General features: G+C 38.4%; 1 protein-coding gene across 1 annotated transcript; it reads left to right on the top strand.

Annotated features, from left to right (window-relative positions):
- The first annotated feature begins 1,752 nt into the window (after nucleotides 1–1,752).
- Nucleotides 1,753–13,802, top strand: sdhc (succinate dehydrogenase complex, subunit C, integral membrane protein). The gene is made up of 6 exons (XM_041803807.1): nucleotides 1,753–1,810; nucleotides 3,838–3,897; nucleotides 4,071–4,172; nucleotides 8,666–8,727; nucleotides 11,661–11,824; nucleotides 13,545–13,802. The coding sequence occupies exons 1-6, from the start codon at nucleotides 1,794–1,796 to the stop codon at nucleotides 13,647–13,649; spliced, it is 510 nt and encodes a 169-aa protein (XP_041659741.1). The 5' UTR covers nucleotides 1,753–1,793; the 3' UTR covers nucleotides 13,650–13,802.
- The last annotated feature ends 432 nt before the right edge of the window (nucleotides 13,803–14,234 follow it).

Here is a 14,234-nt window from a genome sequence, read left to right as displayed (position 1 = left end):
ACAGTGCAAAAGCTGCGGTTCTTTGAGTGTGCACGTCCTCTCAAGCAGTGATTAGTTGGAGCTCCTTTTGCCTGAATTACGGCATCTATGCAACATGACATTGAAGCAATCATTCATGGCCCTGCTGGGGTGTTGTGAAGCCCAGGTTGCTCTGACAGCAGCCTTCAGCTCATCTGTGTTGCTGAGTCTGGTGTCTCTAATCTTGCTTTTGACATTCTCCCAGAGATTCAGATCAGACTAGTTGGCTGACCAATCAAACACAGTGATACCATGGTCAGCAAACCAGTTTCCGGTGGTTTTGGCTTCACTGTGGGCAGGTGCCAAGTCTTACTAGAAAGAGTATCTCCATAAAGCTTCCCAGCAAATGAAAGTATGAAGTGCTCTGAAATCTCCTGGTAGATAGCTGACAGCGTTGACTCTGGACTTCATAAAGCACAGTGGACCAACCGCAGCAGATGGCATGGTACCTAAAACCATCACTGACTGTGGAAACTGAAAACACGGGACTATGAGCACCTTGGGCTCTGTGCCTTTCTGATCTTCCTTCAGAATCTGGACCTTGGTTTCCAATTGAAAGCAAAAGTTAGGTTCAATTGAAAACAGGACTGCTGACCACTGAGCAATGATGCAGTTCTTGTTCTACTTGGCACAGATGAGAAGCTTTTAATATTGTCTGGGGATCAGGAGTGGCTCGACATAGGAACATGACACTTGTAGCCCATTTCCTAGACCCATCTGTGTGTGGTGGCTCTTGATCCAATTACTCCTTGTGAAGCTCCCCTAACTTCTTTAATCTGCTTCGTTTGACACTCCTCTGAAGGCTGAGCTCATCCTTGTTGGCATTATCACACTTTTCCTTTCCAGTATCTTTCCATGAATATGTTGTCATACAGCCTGTGGGAACAGCCTGCCCTTTCAGCATAACCTTCTGTGGCTCACCCTGATTGTGAAGGGTGTCAGTGATTGTCCTCTAAACAACTGTCAGGTCAGCAGTCTTCCCCATGATTGTGGTTGTGTGAACTGAACCAGAGTGATTAAATGAAGGCTCAGGAAACCTTTACAAATTGGACTTTAACAAAATATTCTGATATTTTGAGAAAGTGGATTTGTTGATCTTCATGAGCTGTAGGCTAAGCCATAATCATCAAGATTAAAACAAAAAAAGACTTGAAACATTTTACTTGTATGAGATGAATCAAGAATGTATAATATCATGGGGAAAGAAAATTAACTTTCACATGATATTCATTTTTTAGATGCACCTGTAGTTTTCGATGACACCCATTGCTTTTTGATATTTACAAGTTGTTCTCAACTTAAGAAAAATAAATTAAACTGAAGATTGAAGTAAAAGCTTATTCTGAAACTGAAAAAAAGTGCCAGTGTTTTCAATAGTTCTGTTTTTTCTGTCTTATTGTTTCTATTTATTGGGTTATTGTGCTTTGTAATGCATTTCTAATGCGCTCTTTTAAAAGCATAAAATGTATTATTATTATTATCATTATTTCTAACTATTTCCTGCCTGGTAGAGCCAGAATGAAGACAACAACAAATTAATTTGTGGGCTTACATGTATTAAAATGTGGATTAATATGACGTGATGGCCAAGAATCTCATAAACTAGGCTACAGAAAAGGTTTGCAATGACAGAATAACAAACGTCTTCACCTCCCTGTGACCGTGGCTGACCTTCTTCTAATAACCTTGAAGGACGCGTCGACTCTTCAGGTTTGAGATAACGGTACCATTTAATAACATCCGGTGACGTCATTTCCGCTCAGTGTTCATCAAACATGGCGCTGCTCTTAAGGTCAGTACATCTCTGCTGTTTATTTTTCTCTTTTGGTAAACGCTTTGCTAGCCGTTTTTTTTGATGTATCATGTCAAGCAAATATATGTATATGATAGAAACGTCAGAGGTAGGTATAATACTTTCTAATGTAACCCTTTACCTTTCTTTATCGCTCGTATTTAACGTAAACATGCTACGACAGAGCTAGCTGACATTAGCTACAGGGCTAACGCTAGCTGTTTATCGGTTACTTCAAAGATACTAGCAGGCGTGGACTTTGGTTTAGATGAGTATTAATAACGAGAGGGTTTTATTGGCTTTATTTAGCCCACATATGGCCGTTGTACTGTATAATAACAGCTTATAACTGTTAAATAGACTGTTAAGCTATTGGTACTACTTTCTAAACGGAATGCTCTAGCATTGAGGAGTTCTGTAGTATTAAAGTGTCGTGACAGTATGGTCAGTTTGAGGAAAGAGCAAAAGAGGGAAGGCTTTCAGTGTGAGTTTAGCACTACAGTTATAAAGTTAAATAAGAAGTAAGGCAAATTTATCTAGAAGGCACCTTTGAAATCCTCCTGTATTATACAGGAGGATTTCAGAGGTCTTTAGAGAATTGAAAACAAAACATTTATGACATTGTGAAGATTGAAATACAGAAAAAATAATAATCCATTTTTTTTGTAAACAATGCAGATATTTATGCAGATATGATTGTCTTTAGACGTCAAACTTACCTCACTTTCATGTTTAAGGGTGAATAAAGGAATTAACTTCAGCTCTGTTGACATAGTTCTGTTGGTCCCTCAGAAAGCATCACATACTTCTTCATACATAAGCTGACATTTATAGTATTTACATGCGATACAGGGCAATATCTACAGCCCCTGTATCAGTTGAAATTACTGGCAGAAATGTTCATATACGCCTAATAAATACCTTGCTAAGCTCACATCATTTGATCCTCCTCTTTCTTGCCATCTGATCAGCTGCTGATATGCACAGGTGCTCAATACGTAATGGGAGAGCAAACGAAGATTGTTCAGTCATGTATTGATCATAACGGGACACAGGGAGGGTAATCCTACCTGAGTTATTTTGTTGTTTTTTGGGGGTAATATTTAGCAGTGTGTTGTATAAAGATACTCAGACAACATATCTTTTCTCTTGAAATTTTCCACTTCATAATGACAGCAGGGTAGCTGCTTGGATGAAGACTTAATGTTGATAAGAAAGTGTATTACAACCCCCATCTTAGTGTGCAGGAGTACAGGATGATATTGGCAGCATACTACTGCAGAAAAAAATGTTTGAATAACAAATAAGATTTTGATTGACTTTTTGGTAATGGTAATGGTTTTCTTTTACAAAACAAGAAGAGAATTAAGTTCAGAAAATATATTTGGGTGACTGTAAATATACCTGGGTGGCCCACTGGAGTTTAGTCTGTGTTTTAGGACAGGTGCTACTATTTGATTTTTATATGTTTCTTGTCAGAGCTTAAAATTATGATTACAAACCTATTACTAAATGGACTTTCCTAAAATATTCACACCTATCTAAAGGACTAAAAAAACTGGATATTGGATAGGTGTATTAGGAAAAATATACTGCTGGTCTGTGACAAAGTAAAAGCTTCATCATACTTTTGCACAAAGCATATTATTAATAATAACACCAGTTTTAAATGTCATCATTACATTTTTTTTAGAAAGAGCTTTAACTTCACTTAAACTCATCCTAGTTGTGTCTCTTAACTGCCAGTATTACTGTCAGCAATGCCAATACAGTCTTACTTCAGTTATTGTTTTCATTTTCATACTTCTGTTTATTTGTAATTATGTATGATATATTTTATATTTAGATATTTCTCATATTTCCTTTGAGGTTTATAAAGTTCTTATCTAATATTAATATGTTGAACAGCCTTGTTTCTAAAATGATCCATAAATACACCAGATCTCAAACATATATCATAAACATGTTTAAGTGTCTTACTTTACTGCTCTATTTTATTATTTTTAACACTTCTTTCTTGCCTTTAGGACGGTGGCCCGTCAGGGTGTCTGCATCTCCCGACCAACCTACAGTGTCCTCTACAGACAGTGAGTTGTGTTGTGTGTCTTTGTGGCTTTGAGCGATACAGTACAGAGAGCGCTGTTGTTTACTTTATATACTGATATAAAAATAAGTTATGGGGAACTGCACTAAAACAAAGGTACTGCAACATGTTCTCTGTTAATGAATGTGCTCAAAATCATTCTCCTCTCTGTCACAGTGCTGCTCCAATGGGAACCACGGCTAAGGAGGAGATGAACAAGTTTTGGACCAAAAATGCCAGACTAAACAGACCCGTGTCTCCTCATATCACCATTTACAGGTATGAGCTATACGTCACATTTAATATAACATGCTGCCTGTGTATTCTGTTGAAAACAATTCAAAGAAAGAATTAATTTAAGTCCTGCATAACAGTTAAAAAAACTGACATTGTGGATTTATTTGTGGTTTCATGTGTATGTGGTGTTATGAGTATTTTCTTTAAAATATGCAATAGTTTGCCTTATATGTATGACTAGTCCCATGAGTTTTTAAAGGAAAGGTTTGTTGTTTTGCCTGTGACTCATGCCATATCAAACTGATTTGTGCTCCATCCATGTTAAATAATAGGAAACATTAAGGTGCACTTCCACTCTTCATAAAGTCTGTACATGTAGCCACAGTGTTAACCAGCGCTATGACATGCTGCAGGACAGAGGAAAACACTTTGAGTGTCCATTTGAGATGGTGTGTGTCAGTAACAGCATCTTGTGTATGTCAACTGACAGATGACAGACTCTGACTGCACAAGGACCAGGTCATTCTGCTCTGATTAAGGTTGATTTTCTCATATGAGACTAACAGCTCTTAAAGATAGGACATGGGAAGTAAAACCTAGTGTATTGTTTGTCTTTATGCATTTGGATGAAAAGGGCAATTTACATGTATTTAGCTTGACATTGTGTATCCTGTGGTGTGATTAGTGGTGCTTTCACATTTTGAGCACAAATGGGAGTACACTTGAGCTTAAAGTCTGATTGTGATTGGTCAGTGTGTTTGGTCAAATATGCTGCACGATAATACTAGGACCAAGTCCCCTTAGACAGGTGGTCTCAAGCACCATTGAATTGGATTCTGGTATGGTATGCATGAGATGTGAAGCCTCAAAATGGGAAGAGAGTTGCATCAGTTGAGCAGTTAGTTGCTTCTTGTCTTTTCGTGGTGGATTTGAAAACCGGCCTCACACAGCGCTGCCCCTGAGAAACCCAGAGAATGGGCCCTGATATCAATGTACAGTTTGTGTGTTGGATCAGTAGCATTGATGCTAGCTATCCTGGCTCACTGCTACTTTATTAAGCTTATTAAACTGAAAAAGTGTTTGAAACTATTATTGGGTTCTGTTGTTGAAGTTACGTACGTGTTTGTGCTACTTTTTAACCTCTTTTCACCACCTTTGTTACCCATTTTTGCCACTTTTATTTGCCACTTTACATTAATTGTGTGCTCTTTATACCCAGTTTGCCTCTTTATACACAGCTTTCCACATTATTAAGCAAATGACATTTTTCTCTTATTTTCCTAAATATTAATGCAAATGACAGTCAGAGTATTTTTCAAGTCATCAGCCGTTGGAGCATTATTCAAATGTTTTTGAACAAACTTCATAATGATAACCATTATTTTTTTAAAAATCAAAACCTCAAAATGCACTGTTCCACATTATTAAGCAGACAGATTTTTAAAACATTTTATAAGTTGTGAATAACTGAAAATGGTCATTTTTTTGAATTTGCAGCATTAGGAGGTCTTATTTACTTAAATCAAAAGCTATCTAATCAAAAACATCTCAACAGGCCAAGGTCCATGTTAACATAGGAGCCCTTCTTTGTGATCACCTTCACTATTCATGCATCCATTGAACTTGTGAGTTTTTGGAGAGTTTCTGCTTGAATTTCTTTGCAGGATGTCAGAATATCCTCCCAGAGCTGCTGTTTTGATGTGAACTTCCTCCCACCCTCATAGATCTTTAGCTTGAGGATGCTCCAAAGGTTCTCAACAGGGTTGAGGTCAGAAGAGGATGGGGGGCTACACCATGAGTTTCTCTCCTTTTATGCCCATAGAAGCCAATGACACAGAGGGATTCTTTGCAGCATGAGATGGTGCATTGTCATGCATGAAGAAAATTTTGCTACAGAAGGGACTGCTCTTCTTCTTGTTCTTTTTTTTTTTTTTTTTACCATGGAAGAAAGTGGTCAGTCAGAAACTCTATGTACTTTGCAGAGGTCATTTTCACGCCTTCAGGGACCCTAAAGAGGCCTACCAGCTCTCTCCTCATGAATCCGGCCCAAAACATGACTCCACCCTCCTCCCTCCTGATGTCACAGCCTTGTTTGGGACATGGTGGCCATCCACCAACCATCCACTACTCCTCCATCTGGACCATCCAGGGTTGCACGGCACTCACCAGTCAACAAGACTGTTTGAAAATGAGTCTTCATGTATTTCTGGGCCCACTGCAACCGTTTCTGATGTGAGCATTGGATCAGGCGGCCGAATAGTATGTTTATGCACGACTGCAAGCCTCTGGAGGATCCTACACCTTGAGGTTGGTGGGACTCCAGAGGCACCAGCAGCTTCAAATACCTGTTTTCTGCTTTGTAATGGCATTTTAGCATCTGCTCTCTTAATCTGATGAAATTGTCTGTCAGAAACCTTCCTCATTATGCCTTATCTGCAGGAACCCATCTGTGCTCTGAATCAGCCACAAATTACTTCACAGTATGATGATCACGATTAATTTTTCATGAAATATCAAATGTTTTCATTCGTTGTCCAAGGCATTACACTATTTGACACTTTTTGGCAGCAGAGAGATCCTTTTTCTTTCTCCATATTGCTTGAAACCTGTGGCCTGCTTAATAATGTGGAACATGTGGAAAAGTGCATTTTGAGGTTTTTAGTTAAAGAAAATAATGTTGTCATAATGAAGTTTGTTCAAAACATTTGAATTATGCTCTAACGGCTGATGACTTGAAAAATACTCTGTCATTTGCATTAATATTTAGGAAAATAAGAGAAAAATGTCATTTGCTTGATAATGTGGAAAGCAGCGTACACATTTTTGCCCCATTTAAACCAGTGTAATCACTTTTTTCTTACCATTTTTTACCCCTTTTCTCTCATTTCTCTGAGGATCTTGCCATTTTTGACACATTATTGTCTCTGTTGATCATTTTTTGACAATTTAAACCCTCCTTTGTCTGTTTAAACCCATTTTTTGCCCCTTTCAATCCCATTTCACCACTTTTCTGTCAATTGTGCTGCATTAAAGCCTTTTTGCCACATTTTAGTCCCTTTTTTAACATTTTTCAGCAGTTTTTGCCAGTTTTGACCCTTTTTGCCCGTGTTAACCAGTGTTTGCCAATCTAAACCCCTTTTACCCGTTTTAAACAAATTTTCTGACCGTTTTTGCACATTTTGAACCATTTCCACCCCTTTTTCAACCCATTTTACCTCTGTTAACCTTTTTATTTTTGCCACTTTAAATCCCTTTTCAAAGCTTTTATGCCAATTTTCGCAGATCTTAACTGTATTTCTCTCTTTGTTCTGCTCATTTTTGCTACTTTTAACCCCATTTTATGACTTGTCAGCCTGTTTTTACAATTTTAAGCCATTTTTGCAACTGTCTGCCTTTCTTTTACTTCAGATATTTTTGCCACTTCAAACACATTTTTGTCTGTTTTAAGAAAAGGGGTTAACATTTTGAAGAAGGCGATATACTTTGGCATAAATTGATAAATTATATGTTGCTTTGATAAGAGTGATTATTATTCAGTAAAAAAAACAAAAAAACTATGGTTATCACAGCTTTACTTTACATTAAACCAGGACCTCCATGGGTCCCTAATTTGGCCGTGTCCCGGAAAGCTCTCCCCTTTATCCCCAAGGTCAACCTTATGGGTGGCTTTGGCTACACGCATACCGCCGCCTTCTGTACCAAACTGTGTACACCTGCAAGTATACAGTACATAATGATAATGTGAAAGCACCCTAATACACATGATACACACATTGTGATCATCAGTAGTTTTAAAATCTAGCTTACACCCCTACTGGAAACTAAGATGTGGAAAGGAAGCATGCCCTATACAAGGGTTTTCTAAATTCCTCTCAGTATAATCAAAGATCGAACTCTAAGTTGAAATAATTTAACTTTTTAAGTCAATTATCAGAAAGTGCAATATCAGTCCTCTTATTTCATAAATTGCAGATAATGCCACCATTACCAGTGACTTCCATGTAAGGCACTTGTTAGAGTCCTAAATCCTGCAGTAAAGAAAACATTTTAATGCCGTGTGTGCAGCATAATTTCTCCCTAGGTTTCCTTCTTTTCTCATTCGCTTTGTGAGTCCCAACCTCTTTGATGTGTCACTGCAGCCTGAAGCTGAAAAATAACAGAACATTTTTCTCCCTGTATTATGTTATGGTGATGCAACTTGCCCATGATGGCCTTAGCAGAAACAAAACGGTTTCAAAAGACGAGATGTTACAGGCAGTGAAGGCATAATGTGTTGACTTGTGGTTGGATACGGGAGGAATAAATTGGGGAATAGAGTTGAATAAGAGGGGAGGCATTGGTAAATAAGTTTGCAACATGGGGTAAATAGGTAAGGGGGAAAGAGGGAGGAGTTAGTGAGACTTAAGAGGATGATAAGTGGGGAAAAGGTTAAAAACAAGAGGTAAGTGGTAAACAGGTTTGCAAAATGTGGTTTTGAGTATGTTTTTACTGTGAATTTGGCAGTATAATGAATATTTTGTTTGTGTGTACCTCAGGTGGTCTGTCCCAATGATGATGTCCGTCACACACAGAGGAACTGGACTGGGGCTCAGTGGAGGTAACACTAAATTACATTTTGCTTTTCTTGTAACTAGGGACGCATTTATGCCACTTTTCTTCAAACTAAGTACATAAATTTGGGTACCTACTGATACCAAGTACAAATAAATACTTAAATAAATACAAATAAATACGTAACCCTGTGAGACCAACGTAGAAAAAGACAAGAAGAGACACAGGTTACACAAAGTTAGATTACTTTTGAACTATAATTTGTGGCCTCTTACTTTTTTCCTCTTGCAGCCCAGTATTGTGCCATTGTGATGACACTCTCCATGTATTTGTAGCTTTTATGTTGTGTTCACACCGGACACAAACGATTGCCTATGTATGCATATCTGAACGTGCAAATACAGGGAGTTTACTTGCTTAATTTTTAAAATTTCCACGAATATCTTGCTCCACTCGCATATGCAGGAGTACCAGACATGTGAGGGGAGGGGCTTCCTTTTCCCACATGTGGCATTTCAATCAGTTGTTAGTAAACACAGCTGAGCTCGACTACATAGAGCTTAGCCATGTTTGAGTGTGCTTCCAAAAGCCCAAAACCAACAGATAGCTTTGTGAAATTCAAATGACAGACAAATGCTTTCACAATTTACCGGGCAATCCAACCTCCACGTTTACTTTCCTCCAAGCGAGCTTCTTTTTTATTCCTATGTTGGTAGAACAGGCATGTTGTGATGTATAGCTCAGGGTAGCCACAGACAGACACCACACACTACTCCTCCATTTTTCAGTTGAAAGAACAGGTTTGAGCAAACAAAGTCCTAGTCTTTATTGTTTGTTGTGTGTCACACATAAAAGTCTGAGTTAAATTTCCATGTTTTTTTGTCTTTTGTCTTGTTATTACCTTGACTTTTTTAAATTCCAGTGGCATTACTGCAGCAGACATATTCTTAAAGCCCAGGTTGTCTGAAAAAAAGGGATGTTTAGTGCTAGACTGTGCACCAAGCATTGATGTTTTCCACGCTTTTTGAAACAGTAAGAACAGGCAAAACAAAATGTTGTCAGATGTTCCTCACCCCTTCTCTTGACTGTTTGGTGATGTATAGTTTGCAGTTGGCTGGTTATTGATGTTAAAATAGCACCCTACTGCAGACATACCTGAAACTTCGTCTGCCTGTTTAAACAATGAGACAGGGGAAAATATCGTTACATCGATATAATTAGTTTTATGTTAAAATACTTAAACAGGAGTCGCCATTTTGCCTACTTCTCTTGACTCTGTGTTGCTCTTTGTCCTTCCCCGCCTCGCTCCCCCTCCGAAATTTCACGAAACTCAATGACCCACCCCCTCTCACCACAACAACAGAGAGACAACATGGAGACCGCTAACAAAACTGCTGGTGCTGTTCGTTTGAGGTGTGAAAGCAAAGCGGACCAACTTGTGAACCAAAGGCAGGAAGAGGCATAAAGCGTAAAGATGTACAGATTTATATGTGATTTAATACACTCAACTACATATCGGTACCTTGCTTGGTGTCTGTGTATCCATAGCAACACGTCGTACTCTGTGCTGATTCATTCGTATCGTGTAAAGAATGACATGCTGGACAGCTCACCGCCCTGCTGGCTGCTCACAATGCCCCTGTGCAAAAGCAGAAACCCCAAGACAGTGTAAATTATGTGTTTTTTCATTGTTAATATGGAAAAAAAGACTGAAGGAAAGAGCTTAATTTCCAGTTTCATCTTCTTGTTGTTTGTTAAGCACTGTACATCTTGCCTAGCCCTAATCTGGCATTGTGTTGGCATCAGTGCATCCCTCCTCATAATCACAGTGAAGTTGTAGATTTGGCCATCAATAGTCTCCTTTTTAGTCGGTTTTATCCTTTGAATTCCTGAATTATCCCATTAAAAGGTAACAATGATGCATCCGTGAGTCTTCCTTGTTATTCTTCTGACATGGAGGTGAAGCTATTCTGCTGCCACTGTCAGCATTTGATTGACCCTGAAAATCTCTTCAGGGCATTTTAATCCGTTGGTATTGATTGCTGCTAAGAGCATTTACTGGCATTACAAAACCGAAGTTGTTCAATACAATTCAAGCCTTTGCATGGGAAAATCAACTCTAACACTGGGCCGCTAACAGCGTGGACCCATTTACCTTGTGCTACACTGAACATTAGCACTGTTGACCTTGATGTACCATGTTGGAAAGTGGGAGCTGAAATTGTTTATATGTTAATGGGTTCAATAAAGGTCAGCATCTTTATGTGCCAGTTTAAATACAATAACACATGATGTCTCCTAACATCACATGTTCTTCATCAGAGTCTGAAATTAACTTTGTGGCTCACGCACAGGGACACTATAGTGAAATGATCACATGCAGAGAGTTAATCTTACACCAAATTGATCAATCAAACTTTGATTGTAATGTTTGGATGTCCTGCTGCTACTTCCAATGTGTTTTTATGTATTTCATTAAAATTCAGATGTAGTACGATGTTTGGTTCTGAAGGATTTCCTTTTATATTTGCAGGAAATGTAATTTCTTGTTTGTTTTTATGCAGCCTTCCCTTTGTGTTTACATCGATCCACACTCTGTGTATTTCCACAAAGAAATAAAGTTGAGTTTCTTCCACCATTAGGTCTTTTAATCATCCAGACAGAGCAGAAATGGAAGCTAGACTGAACCATTCAGTGCAGCTCATTGTAAAAGGCAGACCAGCGACTGGTCTGCTTGATAGACCCATTGTTTTGCTTTCATTTTTCAGACAGCAGGGAAAATAGTCTTCTTAAAGCTGAGCCATTCAGATCTTTTAAAAACAAACGCCTGCTGGAAGTTTGGTGACTAATCCAAGGAGACAAGTGGCAGCATGTTTGGCCTTGAAATGTTGCATTCATCACCTTTTTGTGTTTCTCTAGAAAAGGCATGAATCTAGAATAACAGCCCCCTCTGGTCTCTCTACTTCTGTCTCTGTTTAGCTATCTCAGCCTTCGCCTTGGCAGCATTGGTATTACCGGGAAGCTACCCATACTACCTGGACTTGATTCACTCTCTGTCCATCGGCCCCTATCTCATTGGGTTGGCCAAGTTTGGCATCGCCTTCCCTGTGTCTTACCACACCTACAACGGCATCCGCCACTTGGTAAGAGAAAAACATTGTTTTTCATCTGTCAGAATTATTTTACATCATTTTGTTTTTTTATTGCCTCAAGCATGTTTGGAGTTGTGTCTATGTACTCTTTTCTAACCCATTTAGACTAGATGCAGCGTTTGCATGTGTATACCTTTAAAACAGGATGAGACGCTGGCATGGTTCTACTCTTAAAAAAAAAAAAAAAACACTGATGCAACATCTGTGCGTTTTGGATAAAATCACTAGTTAAATGACACACTAACGATACACTGCGACATAAAGAAAGGTGTGGAAGCTGGATGGGAGTTTAAAAGTTTTTATAACTTGGGCAGTGAGTCAAACAATGACTGACAACTTGAGCAAGGAGGAGCGACAGTGTTTTACATACGAAGAAAAACTATTAATTTACCAAGAACGATGCTGCATCAGACACTTGAGGGCTCTATGATGCAGTGTCCCTTTGTCATATGACTGGTGCAAAAATACAGCTATATATAGTCATATATTAACTGTAAATATTGACCTAAAAGGGCTGAAAATATTAGCCCATATTGGCTGTCAAAGTCAGCTTTTATCTGCTATTAATATAGACCTATATTGACTGTCAATATTTGCATATATCAGCTGTAAAAACTATCCGTATCCAAATAAGTTTGTGGAGTTTTATCCTGGACCAACATCAGCTAAAATAGCTGTTTTTGTTCACCTTCCTTCCTTAAACTTAAAATCTGTAATGAGGACTGAAGTTTCACATCTGAACCATTTCGGTGTTGGTTAAAGTGAATCCGTAACACACTGACATATGGAACATAGGCAAAAACCCTAAAGATTAGGGCTGGGAAATAAATTGCAAATTAGATTAAATGGCAATATGGTCTGCTGCAATTTTCAAATTGCAGGAGGTGCAATATTTCTGGTCAAAATACCAGTTTAGAACATTTTGCAGCACAAACATTATGCATTACATGTCATACAGTCATTCTAGTGCCATATTTTTAGAATAGTGTACCAAAAAAAACAATTTTCTTCATGTTTGTGTGTTTTTCTTATTAAATATGAGAATTATATAAAAAAATATATCATGCCCTGTGATATAACAGTTCATATCAAATGTGCAAATTGAGTAAAAATCTTTACAATTTGATGTTTTTAATAAAACATGTGTTGCCCTAGTTTAATCTAATATTGTGTTGGTTATAATATAGAATGAATCATTTCTTGTTTTGTTGAAAAATGTTGGGAAAAATTAATTGCAATTAGATTATTTTCCCTAATCATGCATCCTTATTAAAGACACAGTAACATGTATTGAAGTGGCTGTTTTGTGTTAATGAATATCTTGAAGTTGAGGTTTTGGCTTGATCTTTGGTGTGCCTTGGACAAAATAAGTTTGACAACCACTGTGCTAGAGACTGAAGTTAATTTTCTTGTTCATCCTTGAACTCTAATACCCAGAGGTTTAGGTCTGAACTGCATTTTTAATATTGGATATTGACAAAAATCAAAGTTCTTGCATCCTTGATTTTAGAGGATGTGTTTTATGCAGCCGCAGGTCTAAATGGGTTTGTTGAAATGGTGTCCTGTCCATTTAGTTGTTTCAGTTTTTGCTGATTTCCTAAAAAAAAAAACATTTACTGCATTTTGTAGGATTTGCATGCTGATGGTGAATCCTGACGCTTACCTTTCTTCTCTCTCTTCTCTGTTTGACTTCTATTATAATTTAAATCAGTGGTGGGACATCGGCAAAGGCTTCAAAATCCCAGAGGTCTACCGCACCGGCTACACAGTTATTGGTCTGTCCATCCTCACCTCCATAGCCGTGGCTTGCCTCTGAGTGCAGCACAGGAAGAGAAGAGCAGAGAGGAGGGGAGGGGACTGAGGGGAGTGTGGACTGGATGCACTATGGGCAGTTTTGTGTATATGTTCTGGCCTACTGCAGGCCCTGTTTCATCAAAATATTAAATAAAAGATTCTATTATGATGTACACTGAGAGGTTGTTGTGATGTTTTGTCCCTTGGAATTAATTAAACTGTGGAAAGCTTTGAGGTCATCAAATCAGCGAGAGTGCAAAGTGCATGCTAATGTGACCCAGTTTATTTAACACTTGTTCTCAGAGTGAATAACAACCAGCGGCCAATTTTAGACGTGTCCTACATGTTATATCCTTATGTAATTTGTCTGCCCGTGCAGTGACGTCAGGTTCATTAATCACTTCTTTTCCCTTTAGCGCTCATTCACCGCTTGCCTGACCAGTTCGCCTGTGGGTTGAGAAGAGTGTTTGTGTCAAGAGTGGATGTTTACTGTAGGCTGTCATTCATATTTTACCTATTCTAGGGCTGCAGCTGCTCACTCAGATGCATTTTTTAGCAGCAGGAAAGCGAGTGGCTGAAATGCGGAGAGGCAGCCCAGTGGTGGAAG

Source organism: Cheilinus undulatus, linkage group 13 (genome assembly GCF_018320785.1).
Source record: "Cheilinus undulatus linkage group 13, ASM1832078v1, whole genome shotgun sequence".
Classification (NCBI taxonomy): domain Eukaryota; kingdom Metazoa; phylum Chordata; class Actinopteri; order Labriformes; family Labridae; genus Cheilinus; species Cheilinus undulatus.
The sequence above is the reverse complement of the archived record's forward strand: the minus strand, read 5'-3'. Positions and strand labels throughout refer to the sequence as shown.

Coding starts and splice junctions, on each gene's coding strand:
- sdhc (XM_041803807.1), top strand. Junction 4,173..8,665: donor CCTCATATCACCATTTACAG/GTATGAGCTATA, acceptor TGTGTACCTCAG/GTGGTCTGTCCCAATGATGA. Junction 11,825..13,544: donor ACAACGGCATCCGCCACTTG/GTAAGAGAAAAA, acceptor AATTTAAATCAG/TGGTGGGACATCGGCAAAGG.